The 27,978-nt window shown below is 39.9% G+C and overlaps 1 protein-coding gene and 1 long non-coding RNA gene across 2 annotated transcripts; one reads left to right on the forward strand and one right to left on the reverse strand.

Moving 5' to 3' along the window:
- Window positions 1-504: 504 nt before the first annotated feature.
- Window positions 505-16,399, reverse strand: LOC311296259. Its single transcript, XR_014628542.1, has 3 exons — window positions 16,266-16,399; window positions 7,791-7,906; window positions 505-565 (listed from the first exon to the last, which is right to left on the reverse strand). It is a non-coding gene; the product is annotated as an uncharacterized lncRNA (long non-coding RNA).
- An 8,014-nt stretch (window positions 16,400-24,413) lies between these two features.
- Window positions 24,414-27,200, forward strand: klf2a (Kruppel like factor 2a). The gene is made up of 3 exons (XM_084415854.1): window positions 24,414-24,820; window positions 25,251-26,148; window positions 26,263-27,200. The coding sequence occupies exons 1-3, from the start codon at window positions 24,749-24,751 to the stop codon at window positions 26,436-26,438; spliced, it is 1,146 nt and encodes a 381-aa protein (XP_084271980.1). The 5' UTR covers window positions 24,414-24,748; the 3' UTR covers window positions 26,439-27,200.
- The last annotated feature ends 778 nt before the right edge of the window (window positions 27,201-27,978 follow it).

Here is a 27,978-nt window from a genome sequence, read left to right on the forward strand (position 1 = left end):
AATGACATACGGGATTTGTCATCGGTTACTGTGACACCTGTTTCTGCGGCTCAACACTGAAAAGTTACAGTGTTGTCTGAGAGAGTTGTGTGAGTCATGGTTTCTGGTGAAAGTGACGGTTGGTTTGCCGTAGTGGAAAAGCAGTGGTGGAAAAGAGGCTTTGCTCTTTTACTTTATTGCTGCACACCTGCACCCAGGAATTTTTACTAGCCTGGCTAAGCCTGAACCTAGCTTAGCCTGTCGAGAAGGGTGGCTAGCTTTGTGACACATGGAAGTAAAACATACATGATCAAGATCTGATCTTTTGTGTGCTTCAATTTCCGGGCAAATACTAAACGATTAAATGTTTATTTGATGTGCCCTTTCTGCGCTATAAACAAAGTATAATAGTGGGCTAGTCGCCAATCATTGCTACAACAAATAACCAAAGAAATTTTCCAAAGAAAATTTGTGTTTGCTTACCTTCAAAGGAGTCCAGCTGAAATCGCCATGACATTGGGATCTCTAGATATGGCTCCAGACCCTCATTCAAGGAGGTTTATAAGATTTCTGCACGTTTTATCATCTGTCAGACAAAGAATGTAAGTCTAAAGAATAGCACACCCTAATACTGCATCAAGCCACATAATTCAAGTTAGTATTCATATCTGTAGCACAAATATACTTCAAATCCCTTTTAGTAACACAAACTCTTTTCAATCACTGCCAGGGCTACACCGTAAAAAAAAATAGATGAATAATACGTTATGACAACATATATTTTTACATTGCTTTAACTCATCAAAATAAGTTAAGTAATGGTCAACTTATTTTTTATAAGCTATACAAGATTCAACTGATTTTTAAAGTCAGTTTAATGTAATTTAGGTTGAAATGACCCAAATGATCCAAGTTGATTAAAATGTTTTTACAGTGTTTGGGGATGAAAAAAAAATGTAAAAATGGTTACTTAACACTAAATAATTTATTCAGTCACATTATTGTTGACAGGCTTTTGGAAGCATGCAGAGTATCCAGAATTAATCCTCAGATTGTGGCTATGTGTCAGCTTTTCCATAGCAAAGACACATCAAAAGGGGTGTTTGGAAAAATAAATAAAGATAATACTGATGTGGGATATGCAGGCAAGAGACTCATGGGATCTGGATCCACTAGTTCATGGACTGCCATCAAAGTAGTTCATGTGATTTGATCAGTTTGTGGTCTGGGAGCTCACCAGTTTAGAGATCTGATGAGGCAGTTCTTCTCTTAAAATCTGTTTACACCAGTGCCCAATTCTTTCCTCTTGTGTCATAGCTGTCCACCTGCCTAACACTGTGAAGTATGTTCCACCTGTTTTGTTGCCTTTTACAGGGGGGTCAGGTTAAAGAGATCAGTGTGAAAGTTTTATGAGGGATTTCACACCTGTCTTTTTAAAGGTGTCTCATCTGTGGTTGCATCACCATATTCCAGAAGTCATCGTAGACTACATTCTTTCCATTGCATCAATTTATTGGTTCATTTTCAACTTCAGTTAACTAGAATATATATATATATTATATATATTCCAAAGCTGTGATAAATGCAATTGCTGTAGTTACATACATGTTATTGTCATGTAAAGTCCTATGCCTAATTCTTAACTTTTTCACTCTCTAGAAAACCGGAACTGCAGACATTGCTTTAAATCATGCTATAACAAGCACTGTGTGGCCAACCATCAATGAGCAACCGTTCTTAAGAAGAGCAAAAAACATGGTGGAACTTCAAGCTTTAATGCTCTGAAAGTAACATTTCGGTCACACTTTAGATTAGGGTCCAATTCTCACTATTAACTAACCATTAACTATGACTTTTGCCTCAATAAATTCCTAATTACTGCTTATTATTAGTTAGTAAGGTAGTTGTTAAGTTTGGGTATTGTACAGAATTAAGGGATGTACAGCCAATATCATAATATGCATGCTAATAACCAACTACTTAATACTGAGAATTGGACCCTAAACTAAAGTGTTACCAACATTTCTTATTAAAAGCATTTCTTACATAGTGCAGCTATGATATTTCAGAATCACTCAATTTAAAAAAAAAAAAAGTGAATAAAATAAAAATGCACTAAAATAACAATAAGCTAAAATGACATTCCTAAAAATATAATGAGGCATACCTCAAGGCAACACAGTAAAAAGGTCAGGGTCACATGAAGTAACTGATTTAATTGTAAAGAATGTAATGAAAACTATTTCCTTCTGGGTTTTTGAGGTAGTTGGTTTGGGGGAATGTAGAATTGGACAGCGTCAATGCACAAGGCTTGAAATTCTGTCTGAAACCAGCATCATATTCACATTCTGCAACTTTCCATCAAGCAGGAACCCTCAGAGTTTCTTAGAAGGGGAAGTTTGTCATGCGAAGAGTATGTCATCAAAGTTGAATGAAAGGACAAAGGGATATTTCCCACTTGAGCAATCCTAAAACAACATCTAAAAAGTTGTATTATCAAACTGTTGCACTCTAGATGTCCGCGAAACACAGGTTAGCCTCGTCCTCCGATTCTGAGCTGGTTAAGTTCCACACCCTAATGCAGGGTAAAGTGTACCAGTGTTTGGCTGCTTCCAGACCGCATTTATGCACAGATGCACACTTGTTCTTTTGTTTTACAAGGGGGTTGCCATAACGTTAGCACTTGAGTTAGCACTTCTACTAAAACCGCAACGGTGCATGCAGCTAACACTGACCTGATTCTTTGTAAGCAGTGGCAGGTGTGGGATACCAAAGTGGTATGCGCAGCTGCATGAACCTTCTGCTTGGGGTAGAAGCACCTTTCACACACTTGTTACACATTGTGTATCGAGTCAAACCACAGGAATCAAGATGTTTTTGAGTGTTACGCATGCTAAGGCTATCTGGATATATTTGAAAATGATGGTTTTGTTTCAAAACATAACGAAAAAGATGTTTTCAAACTTACCCTGATTAATGTGGACGTAGCATAAATGTCCTTGCAATTTCCAAATCCCAATTAGTAAGGGTTACACTTTATTTTAAGGTGTCATTGTTAAGGTGTAATTATACATTTAAGTACTGAGTAATTAACTACATGTACTTACTATAGGGTTAGGGGAGGGTTAGTTGCATGTAATAATGCATAATTTACTGTTAAAGTACATGTAACGTGTAACAAGGACACTGTAAAATACAGTGTTACCGCTTAGTCATAGTAGCACAACAGAAACCGAACAATCAAAACAGAGCGAGTCTGCCCGAGGACGCAATGGGAGATGGACACCAACCAGAGGAAGATAAAGTGCTGGAATCCACATGATGTAACACTGAGGCATGAAGAGAGGGGGCCCAGATGCTTTTGCAAGGCGCCTGATTTTCGTGTTTGCAGGGAAACTATGGCAACAGAGGGGGAAACCCACCCAGCTGTAGGACTGAGTTGGGCTCCGAGCCCCGGAGTCGACAGAGCGCCGGTGCTCCAATCACAGGCTTTCCCCCTGCGAGCCAAGGCTGGGTTTCATCACCGAAGAGTCCAGGCCTTAATGCACAGCAGATGTGTGGCCAACAGGAGTTGGCAGCTCTTTGACAGCGCTGGATGGAGCAATTCCCCTCCTCCCCTCACTTCTACATCTTCCCCTTAGGAGAATGCTGTGTGCGGGCTAATGTTCGGATCCTCTCAGCATTCTTGGAAACTCGTGATGCTCTCTGTTATAAGAAAACATTCAAGAAAGATTCAACTTTCAGTGCGCGACATGCCGCTTTATCAAACTCCTGGCAGGGGCTTGCGAACACTCCCGCTCGGACGCATTCTTCTGCTATCAATCGTGTAGTTCCAACGCATGAACATTTCATAAAACGTGACATGGAGGTACAGATATACAGCACACGACTCTACACTGCGCCAACCCAATCAGAACTTATCGCTATCATCACGGTTTGGCTGAGGTCGAAAAGCGTGCTATCTTCGCATATGGAATGTCTCAAGACAAACGATTCTACCAGGGACTGCCAAATCAGTCAGAGTTAGTACCAGCTAGTGGTAGACTCCTATTGCAAAACCTCCAGCTGTTACCCATAATAATCCATGCTTGTACTTGTGCAAAGGTAATAATATAGTTGCTAAATAAGCATGTGTGTACTGCTGGTTTACAAAAATGCAAAGTGAACTATGGTAATATTTCCGTAGATTCGTTTACATGTGCTTTAAAAGTTCGATTTCATTTGGAATTAAGCAGTAATTAGCTTTTTTAGAGTTAGTCCGGCTGAAATCATACTATTTCTGTTACTTAGGGTGCTTTCACACTTGCATTTTTGGTGCACACCTGGGTTCGATTGACATCAGAGTTTGGTTTGATCGGATGATGTGAACGCTGTTTTCCGAACTTCTCACCCTTTCCGAACCGTACCCAATTCTCAATAAAAAGGGTGGTCTGGCGTATTCATGGGAATTGTGGAAGTGACGTATGATTTGATAAAACTGTGTGTTTGTGTGTTCTCACTCCCTTTTCTGGCAAACTGACGCACTGCCAGCAGAGAGAAGAAATAAGAAGAAACTCCCACATTCTTTAGAAAATTTGCTGTACATTCGTGGCAGATGGATGCAAGTGCCGTAATCAAAAACCCAAATATAAAAGTGAGGTGAACAACGCTATGCATTTTGCTGCCTTCTCCTGCTTTGTTTACTGTAAATAATGATTGCTGTGATTATTGATCACAACTTAAAATTCAACATTAGGATAAATAATGTGTTGTTTCAACTTAAAGTATGCGTTCGTGCTTGACTTAAAATATTAAGTTTAGTTAACTTTTGTTTAGTTGGATATTTATGTTATCGCAACAAATTTTAAGTTGTTATTAATTGCAGCAACATTTTTTACATTGTTGTTACCAACCAACAGGGGAAACAGCTGCTGCTTTGATGACGCAAATTCACTCCGTTTCGAACCCAAATAATATAATGTGAACACAATCTAAAGCCGCATTTCGACCGCTGGGACCAGGGTCTAAATGAAGTTCCGGGTAACAATTTCCCTCTCAGAAAGTCCCTGCTTGTGAGGTAGTACTTTTTCAAAGTTCAGGAACTTTCGGAAGTGGGACTTGGGAGCTGAACATGCTAATTGGTTGAGTTCACGCAGCATTTTGATTGGTTGACTCCACGCAGCATTTTATTTCAACCACCATTTTTAAAAGTCTGTTGCGGTGCGTGCAGTAAGAGTTGTTTGCTATTCGAAACAAAAATGGAGTTTAAAAAATACAAACGATGTACAGACAACGAGGTTCTGGCTTTATTAAAGGTGCCCTTGCATGGATTATTTTATTATTTTAGAATGTTTCCTGGGGTGCCCTTATAATGTTAGTATGTTTTTTAGATCAAAATTTGTTATAATTTAGAAATAAAAGGCATTTTTCCTAGCCTGATTTTAGGCTACGTTTACACGGAAACGATCTGAAGAGAAAACGCAAAAGTGATCACTTTTTATTCTGCGTTTAGACGAGCGTTATGGGGGGGAAATCTGCGTGCATATGGTGACGCAAAAGTGTGTGAAATTCAATGTAGTATGCACTCCAGGCGGCTAGGTGGCAATGTGAAGCACTGATCGGTGCCTTCACTGTCTAGCAGACTTTTACGGTTTTACCGTTTAGACGGAAACGCGACGGTGGAGCGTTTTTAAGATTTCCACTCTGGAGGGTGGTTTCACTTTTTTGCGTTTTTAAGCCCCAAAAACGCCAATGCCGTCTAAACGAAAGGCACATCTGATAAAATATTTTTACGTTTTCACCCGCGGGCGTTCTCGTGTAAACAGGGCCTTAGCCTCTGATTTGAACACTCTGTTTTAAGGGGCGTGTCTGCTGTGAGACTTAAGTGTAAACGCCCACTGCTGTGATTGGCTGCTGTGAGACTTCAGTGTAAGCCTGTTGATCACGTGAATGAAGATCTTATCATTGCAACGCAGTTTCTGCACTCTCACTAATGATTTCACCAATGCAAACACGATGTGCGTACAGTAAGAGCTTCCTTGTGCAGTGTAACAGCGTCATTGATTTCATAACGAGTTTTGGCAAGTGTCCAGATAAACTCGCGCTGTGTGATTGACAGCTTGGGCGAATGGAAAGGGATTGTTCTTTGATCGCTTTCTGTATATTAATCACAGTTTAAGTAAGATTATTTTCATCCTACTAAGAGAAACGACGTGAAGTTCATCGTTTAGTCACTGTCTTGATTTACTGATGCATAACCAGTATTGAATGACTTTGAGAGAAAGATTATCTGTCTGAACTTGAACAATTACACATCAGACATTCACATAACCCACTGGTTCTTCAGAGGCTCGGATGAAGGAACTAAAAAAATACCTTTGTGTTTATTTGTACATCCAAACACTGAGCAACTGCCATGCTTCGCTCGTTTGCAAGCCATGATGTCTCTCGAAGAAAAATGATTCGGACGATGATTCGGCTGCGCAGTTCCGCCTGGCATTGAACATGGGCTGGCATATGCAAATTTTTGGAGGCGTACATATTAATGATCCCGACTGTTGCGTCACAGTCGGTGTTATGTGGAGATTCGCCTGTTTTTCAGAGGTGTTTTTCAAAAACGAGATTTAAATAAGAAGGAGAAAACAATGGTGTTTGAGACTCACTGTATGTCATGTCCATGTACTGAACTCTTGTTATTTAACTATGCCAAGATCAATTCAATTTCAAATTCTAGGGCACCTTTAAGCTTATATGCGGAGGACGAAATTCAGCGGGAACTGGAAAGTTGCGCGCAGTCCTACGTCAACAGACTAATTTGCCTAATCTTCACGGTACTTTAGACTGCGATGGAAACGCAGACAGTAGGCTAACAGGTCTGGGGGAAACAAAGTTCCTGGGACAAATTGTTCTGGGTAATTTCGGTGGAAAAGCGGCTATACTGGGGCTCGGATCAGGCAATCAAACCAAGCGTGAAAGCACCCTTATTGTTGCTATGCCGAGATCAATACCAGCTAACTAGCCCATACTGCCAAACACTGTCTGGGTGGTTAGCATGAGCCATTTGGTATAGATGCCGTAAACTGTAACATTTTGCTGCCAACATTTTTTCTTTTGGGGCTGAAATAGAAATGAAATAGACTTGCATTTTTCCATCTGCTTAGCAGCCATCAAATCATATACTTCTGGATTATAGAAGTCCCATTATAGCAGAGCAACTCCCATTGAGATGAATGGGAATAGTTTTCTACAGGTATTTAAGACAACATTGGTTGGGACGCTCAAACAAACAGAGAAACATTGAAAGCAGGGGTTACAGTCTTCTGGGAAATGAACCTATACAAATGGCTTACTTATAGTATACATTACCATATATACTATGGCATTAAATGGAGTGAGATCACCGCCTACAAAAATGTACATTTTGTCATATTCCCATTTTTTTCTGCTCAGTTCCCTGTAGTCCGAGAATACAGCATAATTGAGGGTCTAAACGGCATGAACTTCTACTTCACAGGAACATCACAGAAAACAGCAGGTGCTGCTGACTGAATGAAACCACTAATCAGCACTTTGCAATAAAGTCTTGTTTCATTTCTGCAGCACTCACATCGACTCATTGAAAGGGTCTAACCACTCAACACAAGTCTTAGACCAGGCCTGTATGTGTGTGTATAGTGCGTACAAAACCTTCACGGCAGTTTGCGATGTTTATCAATCGTGATGTGGTAAAGCAAAAGGGAAAATGGAGGTTGAGCTCTTAGTGAATTGGGTTTTAGGCAGAACCGCTTTGAGAAATGCTTGTTTTTCTGCATGACTGTGGATTGAGATCTTACCACAGAGGAGATTCACAGCGTCACCATGCTTCCAGAGAGACACCAACATCTGTCAGGCCCACTTCCTTCCAAAATAATGTCCATCCACACAGACACAAGCCACCAAAACAAACGCTCTAAAGAAAACAAAAGAGATTGTGTTTCATTTCATCCAATCGTGCAAGCAGATGAACATTGATAAACATTTAACATCTCATATTGCTGCTTCGATATCAAAGCTAAAAGAACAAAAGTCATAAAATCACAATGAAACAGCAGCTTTCATGTTCAGGCTATACAAAACATGCCTTTGTCTTCAAGCTAAATCATGATTCCCTCACACACTACTTCCAATGGAAAGAGTCTGAAACTTCTGTCCTTTAAGGCCCTGTTTACAGCTGGTATTAAAGATGCAGTAAGCATTTCTGAAAAATTGTTGATATTTGAAAATCACCAAAACATACCCTTTCCAAAAGGATCACTCAATATATTGATAGCTCCGCCCACAAATTCACTACCACGCTATGCAACACAGGCACCTCCCCCCTAATGAGTGTATACGGCCCTTACTGCTGATTGGCTACAAGTGTGTTTTGGTGCTCGGTCTGATCCACTTTCAACAGCATTTCTCAGAAAAGGCTTACTGCACTTTTAAGATGCGTTTTAGTTTGATCAGTAGACGAGGGAAACTTTCGACCTTCTGTCTTGATTCTGTCTAGGCGAGGGTTTATGAGTGGGTAAATGTATGAGGTTTTCAAATCTTTCAATCTAATGGATGAAATAAGCTCGCGCAATTAAAGGTGCCCTAGAATTTGAAATTGAATTTATCTTGGCATAGTTAAATAACAAGAGTTCAGTACATGGACATGACATACAGTGAGTCTCAAACACCATTGTTTTCTCCTTCTTATTTAAATTTCGTTTTTGAAAAACACCCCTGAAAAATAGGCGAATCTCCACATAACACCGACTGTGACGCAACAGTCGGGATCATTAATATGTACGCCTCAAAAAATTTGCATATGCCAGCCCATGTTCAAGGCCAGGTGGAACTGCGCAGCCGAATCATCGTCCGAATCATTTTTCCTCAAGAGACATCATGGCTTGCAAACGAGCGAAGCATGGCAGTTACTCAGTGTTTGGATGTACAAATGAACACAAAGGTATTTTTTTAGTCCCTTCATCCGAGCCTCTGAAGAACCAGTGGGTTATGTGAATGTCTGATGTGTAATTGTTCAAGTTCAGACAGATAATCTTTCTCTCAAAGTCATTCAATACTGGTTATGCATCAGTAAATCAAGACAGTGACTAAACGATGAACTTCACGTCGTTTCTCTTAGTAGGATGAAAATAATCTTACTTAAACTGTGATTAATATACAGAAAGCGATCAAAGAACAATCCCTTTCCAGTCACCCAAGCTGTCAATCACACAGCGCGAGTTTATCTGGACACCTGCCAAAACTCGTTATGAAATCAATGACGCTGTTACACTGCACAAGGAAGCTCTTACTGTACGTACATCGTGTTTGCATTGGTGAAATCATAAGTGAGAGTGCAGAAACTGCGTTGCAATGATAAGATCTTCATTCACGTGATCAACAGGCTTACACTGAAGTCTCACAGCAGCCAATCACAGCAGTGGGCGTTTACACTGAAGTCTCACAGCAGCCAATCACAGCAGTGGGCGTTTACACTGAAGTCTCACACAGACACGCCCCTTCAAACAGAGCGTTCAAATCAGAGGCTAAAATCAGGCTAGGAAAAATGCCTTTTATTTCTAAATTATAACAAATTTTGATCTAAACAACATACTAACATTATAAGGGCACCCCAGGAAACATTCTAAAATAATAAAATAATCCATGCAATGGCACCTTTAAGACCACGACGGACATGGTGAATACGTGTTAGAAATCAGGAATGTTGAGAGAACATTGTACTTGGTAAGTTTTTTTCAAGTTTAAATCCCGTCGGGCTAGAGCACTTCTCATAATGTTTACACACATTAGGTCAGTAGGTGGAGAACAGTCTTTTTTTGGCTGTTCGACCCAAGCGGCAACCTCCCCGTCTCTCTCTTGAAACCAACACGGAAGTGAGTTAAACTGCAATTCATTGACTGGCCGCTTGGGCTGGCTGCAGAAGTGAGTCAAATCTGTATCTCCCCCATGTTAAAATTACCAACTTTACAGCAGAAAAAAAACGTTTACAGCCTGGATCTCTATGTGGCTTTGGTCTAAACAGCTCATTTTTCCCTTCATAACAACTGTGAGGGGGGTGAATTTTTTTATAACTCATCCGTTTAGTTGATTAATATTTAAATTGAAGGGTGTGGCCACTTGAGTGACAGATGGATTGCCGCTGTCAATGCTAGCCGTTTGTCTGCTGTTACTAGCCGTCACTTCACCTCAGCAAATGTTAGCTGCTGAACTTGCCATCTCTGCAGTGTTTGTGTTTTTTTTCGGGATTATTTCATACAATTTAATACACCCATTACTTAGGTACAAAGCCCACGGCTTTGGATTCCGTCGTTGTCGTCGAGTATCGTTCGAGAGAACAACCAGCGCTGTATTTCAGTTGGTTTCCTCTGTGAACATGCACTAATAGATGTCTGACAACTTCGTTGCTTTTTGGAGTTTTCAAATTTAAAACCGTCAATAAAGGCTAGTTCGTTCTGCTCTCACGGAACAGATATAGATTATAATATGCTTATGTAACGTTACCGTCAGATGAAATCATGCAGGCGTCGGCGCTTTCTCCGTCCGTGCTATAAATGCACATGAATGAGCGCGGATTTTCTAGCGCATTTACTTGAACTTCATAGGCAATATATCTAACGGGGTATGGTTTAACCCATTTGAGAGGCAGCCAAAATCAGAATTTAAAATGGACTGAATAAGCTCTCTACGAACTTGAGCGATGCCGCGCTGACGGACCATAAGAAAGAGTGACTGACATGTAACGTTAGCTGCTATGCACATAAATCACTGTCACACACACACTCTCTAAGTAATATTAAGTTACTGCATAATAAATTTTCAACTAGCAGAATAGTACAGAATCACAATACACAGTCTCACTTGTAGCCATGTCTTTTAACTATTGTAATATTTCAAAGGGCAAAAATAGGAACTTTTAATTGGCTTTCAATCATCAGCTAACTCGATCACGTCGAGCTAGGTGATTTCAGATAGCCAGGCTCATATCTATGGCGGCATGGCCAGGCTCCTCAGCTCCACTCACGCCCGCCTGGCCTGTTTGCCTATTTTCTGTTATCCAGGAGTGACGCAAGGCCGGCTCCGCCTACTTTAGGCTTCAAAAATGCTCTTCAGAAACCTACGGGTGACGTCACGGACGACTACGTCCATATTTTTTTACAGTCTATGGTTCGACCACAAGTGTCTACGCTACAAAAGCAATCCGGTTAAATGCGTTTTCGTCTACCTCTGGAAGTGGCAGAAAGTGGACAAGATCAAAAGGTTTAAGACCCCGTTTACACCTGTAGCATCGTCCACTTGTGATCCCAATAGTGAACCAAGTGAACCCACTTTCCTGTGCATTCACACTGTACCTCGACCCTTTTTGGAACCTAGTAATACATTTCCGTCTCAATATTTTCCCTTTCTCCTTGCTCCTTCAGGCTGAAGTGGTCCAAATTAAACCACCTGGCCTTTATTTTTATAAGAAAACAGAAGAGCTTTAAGGAATGTGTTTGCAATTGACAAGCATTTTCAATATATTAATCTGGTGAAATGCTGTCAGTAGATTTGAATAGGTGTTTGGCAGCAGGAAGAAACTAATAAGTTAAATAAAGCAGATGCAATTGAAGCAAACCACAATAACTTTAAGCATGTAGGACAGTTATATAGTATGAACTACTCTGAGACCCAACGAAACATTTCAGATTTAATTTAGATTAATTGTGCAGCCCTATTTAAAAGTAACAAATTCAGTACATGGGAATGAGTGTTATTTTACATATGTGTACCAGCTCTGTTAGAGGCCCTATTGACAGGAATGGGTGTTTCCGTACATACGTTAACACCGCTGTTGGTTACAATCTGTTTGGTTAAAATGGGTGTAAGAGACGTTCAGAAGAAGAACGGACTTCAGATATCTGCAAAGTGAAAGGGAAGTGGTTACAATTCAAAAGGAAAACACACATACACACCTGCTTTCACTTACATTTTGAAGGAAAACAAAGCCTTATCATTGGTTGAAATCTGAAGCTCGACAGCAGAGTCGTAAGATTTCACTAAATCTCGAGCCAGAGCAAATATAAACAAAAAAGGCTGAGTAAAAACAGGAAGCACTCAACGTCTAGTATTAATTGAAAAACTTGCCAAGATTGTAATGGTTATATAGGACAATTAAATTCACTATTTAATAAAGACAAAAATACAAAGAGCACTTTTCTTGAAGATGAATATGTTTGTATTTTAAAACTCTTAAAGGTTAATATCTTCACATTAAAGGCAGATATATCAAATTAACAAAGTTGATGGATCAGATAATTAACATTTGGAAAATGAAGTATTGTCCACTTCACTGGTCCTCATCACGATGATCCAGTTTTACGAGCTTTGAGTTTCTGCCAGATGTTTTCTCTGAGATAAGGTGACCACAGTGACCATGGAGGAATTCATCTCGGCTTAAGTTCAACTTGTGCATAAGTTAGTTCAGCAGGAACATGCTCCACTGTAATCTCACTGCACTTACACAAGGCTAAAAACATGCATTTTCTTGACGCAACAAAACCAACATCAGCCTATAAACATCTGGTGTTGCTAAGAAACTACACTGTGAATCTAAAAACATTCCATGCTCACATGGGCAACTTATTACTATGTTGTGCAGGCACTTGGATGCTGACATAATTACCAAGCGAATGAAAGACATAAGCTCTGGCCCTGATGTAAGAGAAAAGCATATGATCCCACATAAACAGTCCGAGCCAAACATTTTGAAAGCGTTACATCAACGTTAGCATAAGCAGAACCGCCTGCTGGGAGCTAAAAGTGCAGATTATAAGCACAAGGTTTAAAAACACTAAGGGGGTTTCCACCCCAAAGAACCTTTCAATTCTTAAAAGAAACATAAATCTAAAGAACCGTCATCCACAATAAATAACCTTTTGCATAATAGGATGTTAAATGTTCTTCATGGAACCATAAACCTTTATTTTTAAGTGATATGAATAATATCAAGTTTGCTTTTTCTACCTTCCTTCTTCTAACAGTTAAACGGAAGCAATTACCGCTTCTGAAAGTCACCACGTTTCCGAGGGAGTAAAAAAGGCCACATCTGTGCACGTTTCATTAGTGCAATGAGCAATTTCAGGCACTTTCTGTTGCCGAATCATCTTATTGTGTGATATTGTGAGTCATTTAGTCACAGCTTCAGTTACTTGAATGCCTTGGTGACTTTTCACCGATTTTCATTGCAGAAACATCTTCATCTTCTGATCTTCTGAAGAGAATACCAAAAAATACACTTCGTGTTCTGTTTGATGTCCCATCACGCAGACGCTTAATTACGGTGTAATCACAGATCAGGGGACAGTCGGCTCGGGGCAGGAAGGCACTGTCAAACCCCAGATAAGTGGGACCTGCGTATTCAAAGCCCAAACCCCCCGAGAGAGGCCACGCTAGCGGTTTGAGGCCATTATATCGAGACGTTGATCTGAGCTGTAATAAGTGGCTGCAAGTGCCTTGAGGTCCCGACCGACCCCCCATCTAGCTGACGTGTAATTACTGCTCTAATAAAACAGCTATTGGGTTTAAAGACACATGGCCGCCTGGTGCTTGCACGTGGAACACCCAGCTAGACCCTCCGCCGCTTTAGCCTTCACATCAACCCCTGTAACTTGTAGGCCATTAGTGGTATTGCTGAACAAATGGCTGCATACAGTTGTGACACATCGACACTGTAAAAATTGAGTTTGTAGATGTTCAAAAAATGAAGGTAAACCGTTTGCATATAGCTTTTGTAGTTGTTGTTTTTTTAAATGTCGTGACTGAACATAAGGTCAAGCTGCAATGAGTTAAAACTGGACAACATTGCAAAAATGAAATATTTAGATTAATTCTAAAAAGATTTCTTAACCACAAAAAGAGTTTAGATAATAAAAATACCATACAATAAAATAAAATAAAAATAGGATAAAACAAATTAGATAGATGAGATGATTAAATAAAAATACAAAAAATAAATAGAAATAATAATAAAATAAAAAATAAAATAGGACAAAATAAAATGAGAAAAAATGAGAAAGAAATTGACTAATTAAAATAAAATATACAGGAAAAAATAAGATATAAATACGGAAAAAAAATTATAAGAAATAACTATATATATATATATATATATATATATATATATATATATATATATATATATATATATATATATATATATATATATACACACACACACACACACACACATATACATATATATATATATATATATATATAGTGGGTACGAAAGTATTCAGACCCCCTTACATTTTTCACTCTTTGTTATATTGCAGCCATTTGCTAAAATCATTTAAGTTCATTTTTTTTCCTCATTATTGTACACACAGCACCCCATATTGACAGAAAAACACAGAATTGTTGACATTTTTGCACATTTATTAAAAAAGAATAACTGAAATATCACATGGTCCTAAGTATTCAGACCCTTTGCTGTGACACTCATATATTTAACTCAGATTCTGTCCATTTCTTCTGATCATCCTTGAGATGGTTCTTCACCTTCATTTGAGTCCAGCTGTGTTTGATTATACTGATTGGACTTGATTAGGAAAGCCACACACCTGTCTATATAAGACCTTACAGCTCACAGTGCATGTCAGAGCAAATGAGAATCATGAGGTCAAAGGAACTGCCTTGAAGAGCTCAGAGACAGAATTGTGGCAAGGCACAGATCTGGCCAAGGTTACAAAAAAATGTCTGCTGCACTTAAGGTTCCTAAGAGCACAGTGGCCTCCATAATCCTTAAATGGAAGACGTTTGGGACGACCAGAACCCTTCCTAGAGCTGGCCGTCCGGCCAAACTGAGCTATCGGGGGAGAAGAGCCTTGGTGAGAGAGGTAAAGAAGAACCCAAAGATCACTGTGGCTGAGCTCCAGAGATGCAGTCGGGAGATGGGAGAAAGTTGTAGTAAGTCAACCATCACTGCAGCCATCCACCAGTCGGGGCTTTATGGCAGAGTGGCCCGACGGAAGCCTCTCCTCAGTGCAAGACACATGAAAGCACACCTGAAGGACTCCAAGATGGTGATAAATAAGATTCTCTGGTCTGATGAGACCAAGATAGAACTTTTTGGCCTTAATTCTAAGCGGTATGTGTGGAGAAAACCAGGCACTGCTCATCACCTGTCCAATACAGTCTCAACAGTGAAGCATGGTGGTGGCAGCATCATGCTGTGGGGGTGTTTTTCAGCTGCAGGGACAGGACGACTGGTTGCAATCGAGGGAAAGATGAATGCGGCCAAGTACAGGGATATCCTGGACGAAAACCTTCTCCAGAGTGCTCTGGACCTCAGAGTGGGCCGAAGGTTCACCTTCCAACAAGACAATGACCCTAAGCACACAGCTAAAATAACGAAGGAGTGGCTTCACAACAACTCTGTGACTGTTCTTGAATGGCCCAGCCAGAGCCCTGACTTAAACCCAATTGAGCATCTCTGGAGAGACCTGAAAATGGCTGTCCACCAACGTTTACCATCCAACCTAACAGAACTGGAGAGGATCTGCAAGGAGGAATGGCAGAGGATACCCAAATCCAGGAGTGAAAAACTTGTTGCATCTTTCCTAAAAAGACTCATGGCTGTATTAGATCAAAAGGGTGCTTCTACTAAATACTGAGCAAAGAGTCTGAATACTTAGGACCATGTGATATTTCAGTTTTTCTTTTTTAATAAATGTGCAAAAATATCAACAATTCTGTGTTTTTCTGTCAATGTGGGGTGCTGTGTGTACAATAATGAGGAAAGAAAATGAACTTAAATGATTTTAGCAAATGGCTGCAATATAACAGAGTGAAAAATGTAAGGGGGTCTGAATACTTTCCGTACCCACTGTATATATAAACAAGATAATAAAACGATACAATAAGATTAAATAAAACAAAGATACAAATTTTAAATACAATAAAGTAATAAAAAAAAAAGTTCTGAGGATAAACATCTTGAGCAGATATAAAAACACAAAATACCTTAAAATGCGACACTCAACCATCAACACTAAACACACGATTGGCAACAACCAACTCATATGTTCTTTTTAAGTAGAGAAACAAGATCATCCTGACATCAGAAGACAATATGTTCCTTAACATGACAACAAACTCAACAACAGTGTGAATAAAAATAGCAAACATTCAATGGGGCCATATTAATTATTCACGCCCTAGTGCATGATGGGAAGTGAGTGAAGGGGACTGAACCACAACCCTTTTTTTCAATGCTAAAAAGCATTAATCCAACTCACCTGCTGTCTGGTGTGATTTTCTACTGCAGCACTTTGCTGTTAGCCTCCGAGCTAATTCCTCGTGTTGTTTGCGCTTTTACGCAGCACGCCTGGTATCACGGTTGATCTATTGAAGGTTCATTATTTTAAATATTACACGCAACACCATTATACATTATGCAAACATTGCTCCTCAGATGAAGTGAGATAGAAGTGAATTCAAAGAATACAAAAGCACATCAGGCCTTTATGCAAACCACAGAGGAAGTGTTTATCATTTTACTCCTCCTTGTTATTTATCATACTTTTATTTCCTTCACATTCAAAGTATAAGCTTGGAGAATGGAAGTGTTTTACAGCAAATCCCTCACAGAAACCCAAACCAGATGAGTTCTCTGACACAACAAGACGACAAAAAGCATGATCATGTTTCCATTGTCTTACAAAGGTGACAACAATTGACATTAGCATCTCGCTGAGAGTGTGCAGCTTTGGGTGTGGGGCACATGGTTGCTACGAGAGCTGGTCTGCACTGAAACTGAGGTGCGGTTTAACAGACCACACATCCTGTAGATGCACAAGCTGAAAACCCTCGCTCAAACACACACACACAGTACGCAGCGAGTGCACCAGGCTGAAGTGTGAACCAATGGTACAGGGAGGCCTAGTCTATCTGATCAAGCATTGTGCAAAACCACAAATGGCATACCTGGCTCACACTAAAAATGAAAAACACAGCTTTACAAGAGCTCGATCTGTTTACTACACCCCGTCAGCTTGTCTTGAGAATCAAACTGTCACACATGTGCTTCACTGAGAGGCTTTATCCAACTGATTCCAAAAAACATGAGTCAAAATATATGAAAAGGTGATAACTGTTAACCACTATCTGATGTGACGAAGCATGATGCACCCTTTTTTCTTCTATTGGCATGATTTGGTTTTCTTTTAATGCTCGTGCATGTGAAGACAGAGATTTGGCTTTATTCATGTGATAGAGAAATCTCAAAGATGGATAACAATGCGTAAGAACCGCATTTAGAGCCTGCAAATGCCCTGTATGTTTGAAATCAAGCGGGAACACAAATGGACCCACCTCGATGGATTTTAGAGTGCGTTCAAACAACTTTTGGTAGTCGAATTGAGGGCGTCACTTTCGCAAAGCATCACATCGTTCCTCTACATCCTTGAAATGCACCATTCCCACATTGCAAACAAAGTTTTTTTCCAGTATTTTCCAGTAAAAGAATCTAAAAATCCTTAAAACAAGATACATTTATTTGCAAAGCAACATTGCATAATATATTAAGACTTGTTGCATGCTTTAATTAGTTTTGATGATTTTGCAAAGCACCGCGTCAATCCTCTACATCAGGGGTGTCCAAACTCAGTCCTGGAGGGCCACTGTCCTGCAGAGTTTAGCTCCAACCCCAATTAAACACACCTGAACCAGATAATCAGACCTTGATTATCTGGTTCAGGTGTGTTTAATTGGGGTTGGAGCTAAACTCTGCAGGACAGTGGCCCTCCAGGACTGAGTTTGGACACCCCTGCTCTACATCTTTGAAACGCACCATACCCACAATGCATATAAATATAGCACAAAAATCCTTAAAATGCAGAAAAGCAGAACAGTGGAATGCAAAAACACGTTCGGTGTGAACGGCCCCTTAAGGGTGTTTATGCAGTAAAGAACAGAGCACTGGGTGTTAAAAAAATACATACAAACAGTTTAGAGGGTGTGGAAAAGCACCGTATGTTTGAAGTGGGGAACACCAATTTGGAATTCCGAAAGCACAATTTGACCCACGTTTGGAGAACCTGATTTCACCTACTGAAAAATGTTCTGTGAACTTTTGTTTGCAAAAAAAATGTTTCCAGTTTTACATTCCAATAAAAGTATATATATATAAAAAGGACGAATTTACTTTAAATGCAACGCCGTGTAAGATAGAACGAATTTTTTTTTTTTTTTTACTGGAAAACAAGTTTTAAAAAAACTCGAGACGATGACGAGATGACACCAAGGTCATAAGATCAACGATAACTGTGACTATGACAACATGCAATATTGTTGAGGAAAAAAGACTAGACTAAAATGTAGGTGTAAAATAAAAACTTTACCAAAAAAAACTAAAAAGAGAAGACAAAATATTACAGCCTCTTCAAATGTCAAGAGTTAAAATCCACCAGAGCTTTTCTGTTAAAAAAGATGCATCTGCCATAAGAACTTTACTTATTCCTTGCAATCTGGCAACTCTCTGGACTGCAGAAATGCCACCAATGATCCGAAAACACAGACAAATAAAATAATCAAGATTATTAATTTAAACATTACGCAGAATGCTGGAAATGTGAAAATATTTCCTTGACTAAAAGGCCCAGATGTTTAGTCAACTAAAACTTGACAAAAACACAAGGTTGCCAAAATATGATTAAAACAAGACTAAGAACAAAATGGCTGACGAAATTAACACTACCTTGCAGCACCTTCCGTAAATAATCTCAAGTTGCCTTTTTGCAGACCAAAAACCTTCTTTGTTTCATTATAGACCTTATGCGCCAGAGAAACAATGGCGCCGCCATCTTTAGAATATTGTCTTTTAACTTCCGTTTTTGCGGTCGCTCTGTATATTTCTATGGCATTTCTGTCCAGGACAGGAGTAATTAGCTTTTGAAGAGGATTTACTTAATGTAAAGTTAACGAAAGTTATCATGAGGTGCAGGTGACTTAACAAATGCAAGTCGACCGGGAAGATTTTAAAACGAGCCGTTCATTAACAAACACGCAAAGCGCTGTGAAAATACAGACCGGAAGTCAAAAGACAACGAGCGCGGCGCTGAAAAGGGGCGGGGCTACATAAGGTCTATAGGTTCTTCAGATGGTTGTATGTATCGTTTGATAACAGAGCATCAAGTGCATCGATGGTCTTCTGCAGTGGTTTTCAATCCTGGTCGTGGTGAACCACAAGGCCTGATTTATATCATCAGCTCTTTAGTAGAGCAGAGATATCCAAAAAATGCACTGCTCAGTAAGAGCTGGAACTTTTAAGTTTAAACCATATTTTTGTTTACACTGTTGAAAATGGTCGATAAGGGATGCACATTGGTACATGCCCATTAGATATTGAATCAGTCCAAAAAAAGTCAGTCAATGAAGAGAATATTTAAAAACACACGCCTTGGCATGTCGTCTTTCAAACAGAGCATGCCTCAACAACAATCCTGGAAAATCATCAGGAATGGCCTGGGAGAAAAACCGCAGAACTTGCTGTTCCCCAGCGCACGATCGTGCACGAAGAGTTTATGTTGCCTGAGAGCTATTATTCATGTGAGGCGAATGTGTGTCACTACGTTCTGATGGGAGGGAAAGACATACCACACTGCATTCCTACATAGGACATAGAAACTAGGCAAGACAGTAAACATGAATGGTGGCACACAATGTACTTTAATTGAACTTAATAAACGGTTCGCAAGGCGCCAACGGAAAAATAGCCTGGTGTTTGGGCACATAACGTGCACACATTTAATTCGTAACACGTACCTTTATCACGAAAACATTGTTGATATTTCTGTACCTTAGTACCTTCTCCAGTACTAGTAACCCCTGAGGGTCATGTGACTCAGGAATGTCTGGTGAATTTGTGGTTTGGGCCTTCCATTTTAGGTGTATACATGACATTACAGTCACAACATAGACGAACGGAGTTCAAAGCCGGAATAGAAAGGGACCTGTGTGTAACTGCAGGCTGGTGTATTTACGCAGCTGGCAAGATTTAAGGAAACGCGGACACGTTTGTGGTCAGGCTGGCGTATAAAAACTCGCCTGGTTTTAGAGACTCAACTCTCTATTGTAACTCCCTCGCTTTCTTTGTCCATAATTCCTACTTCTGCATAAAAAGGAACTGGATTTTGGCAGCCCACCATGGCAATTCCTGTGGCTTTAAGACTTATAACAGTGAAACAGGGAGATGTTGAAATTACACGAACGCTGCCAGGTTCGACTGCAAAACATTTCAACCCAAGCTTATAATTTCCCAATCCGCCGTCTCTGGATTCATCACTCACAACACAATTCTGTAATGTTCTCATGGTATCACTTTGACGAGGAGTAAAGGAAAAGTTGCTTGGAGATTAATTGAAATCGCACATGACTTCAATTTATGTTTTGGTCAAGCTACAGCTGTGACCGGTCTAAAGTATGAGATTGGACGTAGTCCGTTTTCTCCAAGGGCCACAGAATCAACACCATATCAAACCCTGGAAACATTTTGAGGCCGTAAAATAACAAAAATTAGGAACATGCTATCCAGAAGCCACTGATAGGTTTGTCGTTACATTTTCACAGCCAAAATGGACCACTTAGGAGGTCGTCTGGACATTATAAGAGAGGGGGAAAAAAGTTTCTTGATTAATTGCTGTAAACATCTTCACTGCAAACATATTTCACAGCCAACTTCGCAAATTGCTCTCATAACGCACGACCTGCATGATGTCAAGTGTTAACAGGCTATAAATTGGCCGCCTCTCAGGAGAATTACCAAACCAATTAAATCCACATGAACCGACCGAAAAAAAAGAAGAAAAAAAACAGAATTGGAAAAACTCCCCCCACGGAATACGATCTATCTTGCGCTGTCAACTCCTCCTCCATCCTAGAGGAGATGAATGCTACGACGAGATGTTTATGAAACTCCTTGTTGATGTTGACCTGAGAATATACAGACATGCATTTCTGAGTGTCGTCGGTAAACAAATTGGTTTTGAAAGTGTTTTAGCTGCAGTCTACACCAGGGTGGTACTTAAAATCAACGTGAATTTGTTTGCAAACTCATAATGTGGAGTGTTTCCAAATGAAAAAAAGAATGTATGGCAGGACTTGAAAGTGATAGGATGGTGAAATTGGATGGAGAAATGTGAGCAATAAGAGGAAGTCAGATTGAATGCTAATAGCCATTTTGTTATTTGTAAACTTTTACTCATTAGTGTTCTTAAGTATTGGTACATAACCGTTATTGTACATTTGGATATATGCTGCAACATAGCAGGCCTATATATATATATATACATACTGTACACATACTGTATATGCATAGGCTCTTAGGAGGACTTACTTATGGGGTTGTGGAGGTACATTAGACAAAAATGAGAAATGGGAAACACTGATTAAGGAGAAATAAATACTGTTAGTGGCAGCATGACACACAAATGGTTTCAGTTTGAGTTCATCATTAATCTAGAAGGCTCAAAAAAAAAAACATGAGCTACATGTCAAACTCCCTCTCAGACGACCACTTGCTCCACTGAAATCTAATCACACAAATATGTGGCATGATTTTGACTCTTTTTCCTTTTGAGTCAGTGCCTGGTCATCACAACGCTATCCTTCCCTGATTGGCTCTGAAGAGCCCGGCATGAAGGCAGGAAGCCGAGCCAGGCTTGCTTCCTGAGCGTCCGAGAGAGGAAGCCCTGTGATAGGCGAGAGGGAGTGGGGTTAAAAATAGTTGCGTATATAAAGGCCTGCACAGAATCCCATTCCGTCTCAAACTCTCACTCGCGCACTTTCTGGCAGGACTCTCGGTTTCCTTCTCTCTCGAAAGCAGGGCCTAGGGCAGCCACAACGCCGTCCCGCTGTGAAGAAAGAGCAGGTGTTTCCCAGGGTTTGACTCAAGCAGCAAACTATGCATTACACTGGATAACCAAAGCAAGAAAAAGAAAGAAAAAAAACTTTTTCCAAATAAATGCTTGATGCCGAGCGGGTTACTTGAGCTCAGTTCACACGCAAAGCATAATATCTTTTCCAAAACTACAGATCGTTTAAAAGGAAAAGTGAATGGTTATCTATTGGCAGTCGCATCACAAGTTGATAAACTGATAAGAATCAAAGATACCAACACAGATATGTGGGATACAACACATAAACAGATCAAAATCAAGAGGAATTTCTCTATATCTCTTTGCCAGAACAGAACTTTAATAAGCATAGTTCAGCATGCCAAGCAACAAGACAGCATATAGGCCTGTATACATAAAGTAAAGGTTCAGAAAGGGGGTTTTCGCAACAATGCCATAGAGAAGAATCATTTTTGGTTCCCCAAAGAACCCTTCAGTGAACAGTTGTTAAAAGAACCCTTTTTCCAGTCCCTTTTGTGCAATGTAAAGGTTCCACACTCTTTTTATTGGCATCAATGTTTCCATGAAGAACTTTTAACATGCAAAGAACCTTTCCATTGCGCAAAAGGTTCTTTATAGTGGAAAAAGGTTCTTCGGATTAACATTTTCTGTTCACACTTCTTTTAAGAACTGTTGACTGAAAAGTACTTTGGGGAACCAAAAATGGTTCTTTACCCTTAAACCCCACTTTTGGAACATTTGTGTATGGATGTTAAAGGTTCTGCATGGAACCATCAAAGAACCATTTTGTAAAAGGTTCTTCATTGAACCATAGATGCCAATAAAAAAGCTTTACTAAGTCTACCTGTACAGGTGGAGTGTGTGAGGGTGTGTCGGAAACTTCCAACATGCACGATCAGAGAACAGAAACCAACATATTAATGTGTGACCCATGCTACCCTGAGGGGAGAACTAGCTGTACTGTATAATAAAAATCTCCGTGCCCAAATAACATACTGTTCTCCTAAATTGGGTATTGAATCATATCAGTTGATGCAGTCAAAACACGTGTTGGTAATGGTATGTTAAAGGGAATGGCATTCGTTTCTACTTTGAATGCTTCACGTCGCACCCGGCTTGCACCTCATTTGGACTCTCATGCAGAACGTTCTCACCATTTGCGTGTTATTTTTGACGTACAAAAATAGAGAAGTGATGTAATTTCACACAAACCACCATTTAATGTTTTCTTTTGCACTGGATTGTGGGTGACTGTACCTTGCAATTTGCTGGAAGCTAAAAATATCTATTCGTAGACTAGCACAAGTAATTTGTCCGATACCTGCTATTTGGGGGGGGGGGGGGGGGGGGGGGATTCCCAGCCTCCTCAGCTCTATTTGCAAATGAAAGGGGTTTTAAGAGCTTAATGGCAAGTGTTTTGTTTAGAGCTTGATACTACAGATACATTTGGAGCCTGAAAGGGTTTTTAAAAAGCACAGAGAGTCGTGTTGTTGTTAATATTTCGGTCCAATGATATGCAAATCCGATAAAGTTGTGGCTGCGGCTGCAGGTGCAAGGAGTAACATCACACACGCTTACATCATAATACAGCATGATATACAGTGCATGCGCAGTCTCACTTTAACATTTAACATTCAACTAATTTGTGAATAAGATGGGGTTTAAGTGTCTAAAAACAGTTGATGTATTGCAAAGCCATGAACTATAAATGAAAGGGCAGACATGTTGACTTCATGTGAGCATTTTTACATGGCTAATGTTAAAATAGTCAAGAGGTTTAATTCTAGTTTGCCCGTCTGAAAGATGTTTGAGTCAAATCTCCATAAAGCCACTACTGTTTTGTTGTTTCTTTTAATAATGCTTCTTTTTATATAGCATATGTATATACTCACAGGTAAATCATTATCACAATACTTGTTGTAAATATGTCAGTGGTTATATTTGTTTGCAGTAGGAAAATAAAAAGCCCCATTTTGAATAAGTAACTGATTGGTTTACATCATCAAACTGCAGATTTCATAGTTAAAGTAAAATATAAATGCCTTTATTATTTATGATGTCATAAAACATACAAAATTAACCCAACAATTGCTTGTTAAAAATGGTAATGTTATTTCGCAAAACTGAGCAAAGTCTAACGTAAAACACATACTTTTACTAACTTCTTTAAAACTTTGATTGTTTTATTTAGGAAATGCATGGATTAAAATACATGTGTGTTCACTTATCTGAAGAAGAAAAACAATAGGATTAAATGGATTCATTTTATTAGCTCTTGAGCCAGCGAATTTTTACATTATTAAAATGCAATAATGCCCGAGGTCATAATCCCCTTTGTAATAGCTCTACGTGTCTCGAGGGCTCACAGTGGCGCGCGCAATTGGTATCGACACTTTTCGTCTTTAAACAACGTGTTAATTATGTGTATTTTTCTCCCATTCTGATTTCTCCCCAAAGGCAGGAGAGGGAGAGAAGAGGAGGGATCTCTCGCATCATGTTGTACTCGTTTAACTCGTTTTACCGAGGGGGCGTGGAGTGACTCCGGTGATTTAAAGAAGGAGCCCGTGCACTCTCACCATCCAAGACGAAAGGCGCACGAGCCGGAGAGCAGCAGCTATATAGCGCGGCTAAAATTAGGGACGGATAGTGCGTATTTCCTCCGCTTCGTACAATTGGTCCAGCTTCTACTGCTGTGATATTTATAAGATAAGGTCTTCCACCACTCATACTTGCTGCATGAGTGTGAAACAGAGAGTGTAAGAGCAGAAACCGAGTTGTAGTGCACTACAACCAAAGTTTCTTTGAGGGATTGCAACTGGTCCTCGATCACTTTTTAATTTTTTTTAATTTTACTGGGACGACTGGAAATGGCTTTGACTGGAACAATTTTACCGTCTATTTCCACATTTTCAGCACAGAAGGAAAAATGCTGGGAAAACGTGAGTAGCCTATTTCTTTTTATTTCATCATTATTATGATTATGTAGTTCTTTTTTCGTATATGTAGTTATTTTTACATACACATATATATATACACACATTTTAAAAGCGTTTTCAAACAATTTCACGAACTACAAAAGTTATATTGCAAGTTAGTCAGTGCGCTAAACATACAGTATCATCGCGAAAATAAATCGCGTAAGCCTGAGGACGTAACCATAGCAACCACTGCTCGATTTTACATCGACTATATATTTTATTATATATATTTATTTATTTTTGTCATTGCGAGATGAACTTCAAACGCATTGAAAATTATTGACAGAAATTCTTGACCCCTTACTATATTCTTGACTTAAATACTATAAATGTTTGTGCATTCTTGCTTTTAAAATCTCAAAGTAAGTTTAATCTATCTGTTCCATTGCAGAGGTGGAAGGATGAACTGGACAGGTCCATGCATCTCAGCTGCATAGCTGACATAACAAACATGGACAACCTCAGCAGAACAATAGACGACGAAGATCTTGATAAATATCTGGATCTGGAGTTTATTCTGGCCAACACTGCGGGTTCTGATAATCTCGGACTCGGTATGGGAAGCGATTACAGAATGCAAGAATCCAGAAACATGTACAACCCCACCGCATACTCGGTGCCCGAGATCAACCCGTCACCTCCGCCGTATACTACCAGCCTCATGGCAGAGCTTCTGCAGTCCGATGTAGACACCTACTGCCAGCCATCTCTGCCCAACAACACCCAGGGAAGATTCCTGGTCAGGTCTATCTTCCCCAATCAGGACATTTCGGAGTGTATCAAAGTGGAGCCCTGCATGGACAGTTATGGACCTGCGAGAGGAATGGTTCCTAAAGTCAAACAGGAGGGCAACGGTGCATGCATGAGGTCATATGAGCAGCCAAGACTGGCCAACTCGCCCCAGGGGGCAGGCAGCATGACTCCACCGCAGAGCCCCGCGGAGCTCATCAACACAGACTGTCAGTCACAGATGTGCCACGCGATGACATTCAAGCAGGCTTACCAAGGCAACACGGGGTTTCCCCATGCCGCACCTCCACAGATGCACCTGTCTTACTCAAATGCGCATCACTTCAGCATGTGCGACGACGGGCTTGGAATGCCCAACGCCAACCAAAGAGTACTTCTGACACCACCCTCATCTCCTCTGGAGATGGACGCCAAACCAAAAAGGGGACGTCGCACCTGGCCGAGGAAACGGACAGCGTCTCACACTTGCACTTTTTCTGGATGTGGCAAAACCTACACAAAAAGTTCCCACTTAAAGGCGCATCACAGAACACATACAGGTAAATAAACATCACACTTGACTGCTCTTTTTGAAATTGAAATGTGATGACAATAATCTATTGCTGAAAATATATAAATATTAACGTGCCTTGTTTTTTCTTCTCTTTCGCTAGGTGAGAAGCCCTACCACTGCAGCTGGGAAGGTTGTGGCTGGAAGTTTGCCCGTTCTGATGAACTGACCCGTCACTTCCGCAAGCACACCGGACACCGACCCTTCCAGTGCCATCTGTGCGAGCGCGCCTTCTCCCGGTCCGACCATCTCGCCCTCCATATGAAACGCCATATGTAGGAACTGACTCTGAATATTTGGACTAAACGCACTGAACAGTGAACATCGTGGATGTTCAAAGCAAGCATTTTGTCTGTACTCTTTATTTAAAGTATGACAAAAGAGGAAACATGAACTGACTTGACCTATTGCTGAATCCTACACAGTCTTTTGCATTGTAGCTGGTTCTACACTTCATTTCTTTACAGATTTTTTTTAAAGAAACAAAATATATTTTACTTTTCCAAAGAGCTTGTCAAATGCCAAACAAGTTCAACTCATGTTAGGCTGGACCTAAACCTCAAGACGGAACTGGAATCAGACAGTTAAATGTGTTTAAGTTAACATGATGTACTATGGTCATGACAACAGTGCCTTTTAATTCATGTATACATCTCACGAGTGCCATAAATACTCTTGGCATTTAAAAAAAATTGTATGCTATTGTTTCAAGAAACTAAATAAGCTTTGTAAGACAATGTTTTCTTCTTTCAAAACTGCCTTAAAAGTTAACAAAAGGGCGTTAACTGAATGTTTGAAGTAATTTGTGCATTTATCGACATAAACATTTAAAAATCAGGGTCTTATGGTTTTTTCTTTTCTTTTTTTTCTAACGTATTCTTTCAAATTTGTATGTTGTTAACGTGAATTGCAGACTGTCCCATGTTCGGATGACATGATAAGGGCTATGTGAGTTGTTCTGGACCAAACATTTTATGTACATAATTTATACACTGTAAATATTGTACTTAATGTACATATTAAACTTAATTGAGATATAAACGTGTGTGTCTGTCGATATGTCCAATATGTTAGCACATCGGTCAATCTTTTCGAATCCTTCAGACAAGATCTCGGTGGTATCGCCCAAGGGTAGATGTTAAAAGCCTTGAGGGAGATTGCAATCTTTCCCAGCTGCAACTTCGCCATGCCAGAGAGCTGCGGCTAGACCTATAAATACAAACATTACATTTACATAATTGTTGAGACTGAATATAGCCCTGTCTGGGCAGAGGGCTACACCACAGATGAGGAGAGAGATGCTTTGGAAAAACAACGGAAGAAGTGGGTGAACTTTCTGCTTCAAATTACTTTTTTACGGCTGGGTTGAGAATTCAAACTTTACAGGCGCTGTAAAGTCAATCAGATTAAAATACATATCAAGAGCTTGAGGGTATCTGGCACCAAAGTCCTAATGTAAATAGAGCACTAAATGTTCTTTATTAAACAAAAGACTGTCCCCTGGGTGCTTAATACCAGTTGGGACAGTATATTCAGGTCACACAGCAGAAATCACATCCAATAATGCATCTTATGGTGACACTAGTCCAAAAAAACAAAGCACATCTCCGTATTGTATGATAATACTATTAGACCCCTCTCTTGTGTTTTTATGGGCCCTGTGCAGTGGTATGGAAATATTATACCGTTCACTTGTTTGAGAGGTATTCACTGCATGGTTATTTTGAGGAAATGAGGAACTAAAACTGTGTCAATGGATGGCTAACTTTGTGAAGTAAGAAAAACATTTTCATATCACTTTCAGGTTGGTCTCAGATCA

Source organism: Rutilus rutilus, assembly GCF_951802725.1.
Source record: "Rutilus rutilus genome assembly, chromosome: 8".
NCBI lineage: Eukaryota > Metazoa > Chordata > Actinopteri > Cypriniformes > Leuciscidae > Rutilus > Rutilus rutilus.

Bases quoted from the DNA above. Each gene is read 5' to 3' on its own strand.
- klf2a (XM_084415854.1), top strand. From the start codon at position 24,749: ATGGCTTTGACTGGAACAATTTTACCGTCTATTTCCACATTTTCAGCA. The intron at 24,821-25,250 runs GTGAGTAGCCTA...GTTCCATTGCAG, and splicing joins AGGAAAAATGCTGGGAAAAC to AGGTGGAAGGATGAACTGGA. The intron at 26,149-26,262 runs GTAAATAAACAT...CTCTTTCGCTAG, and splicing joins GCATCACAGAACACATACAG to GTGAGAAGCCCTACCACTGC.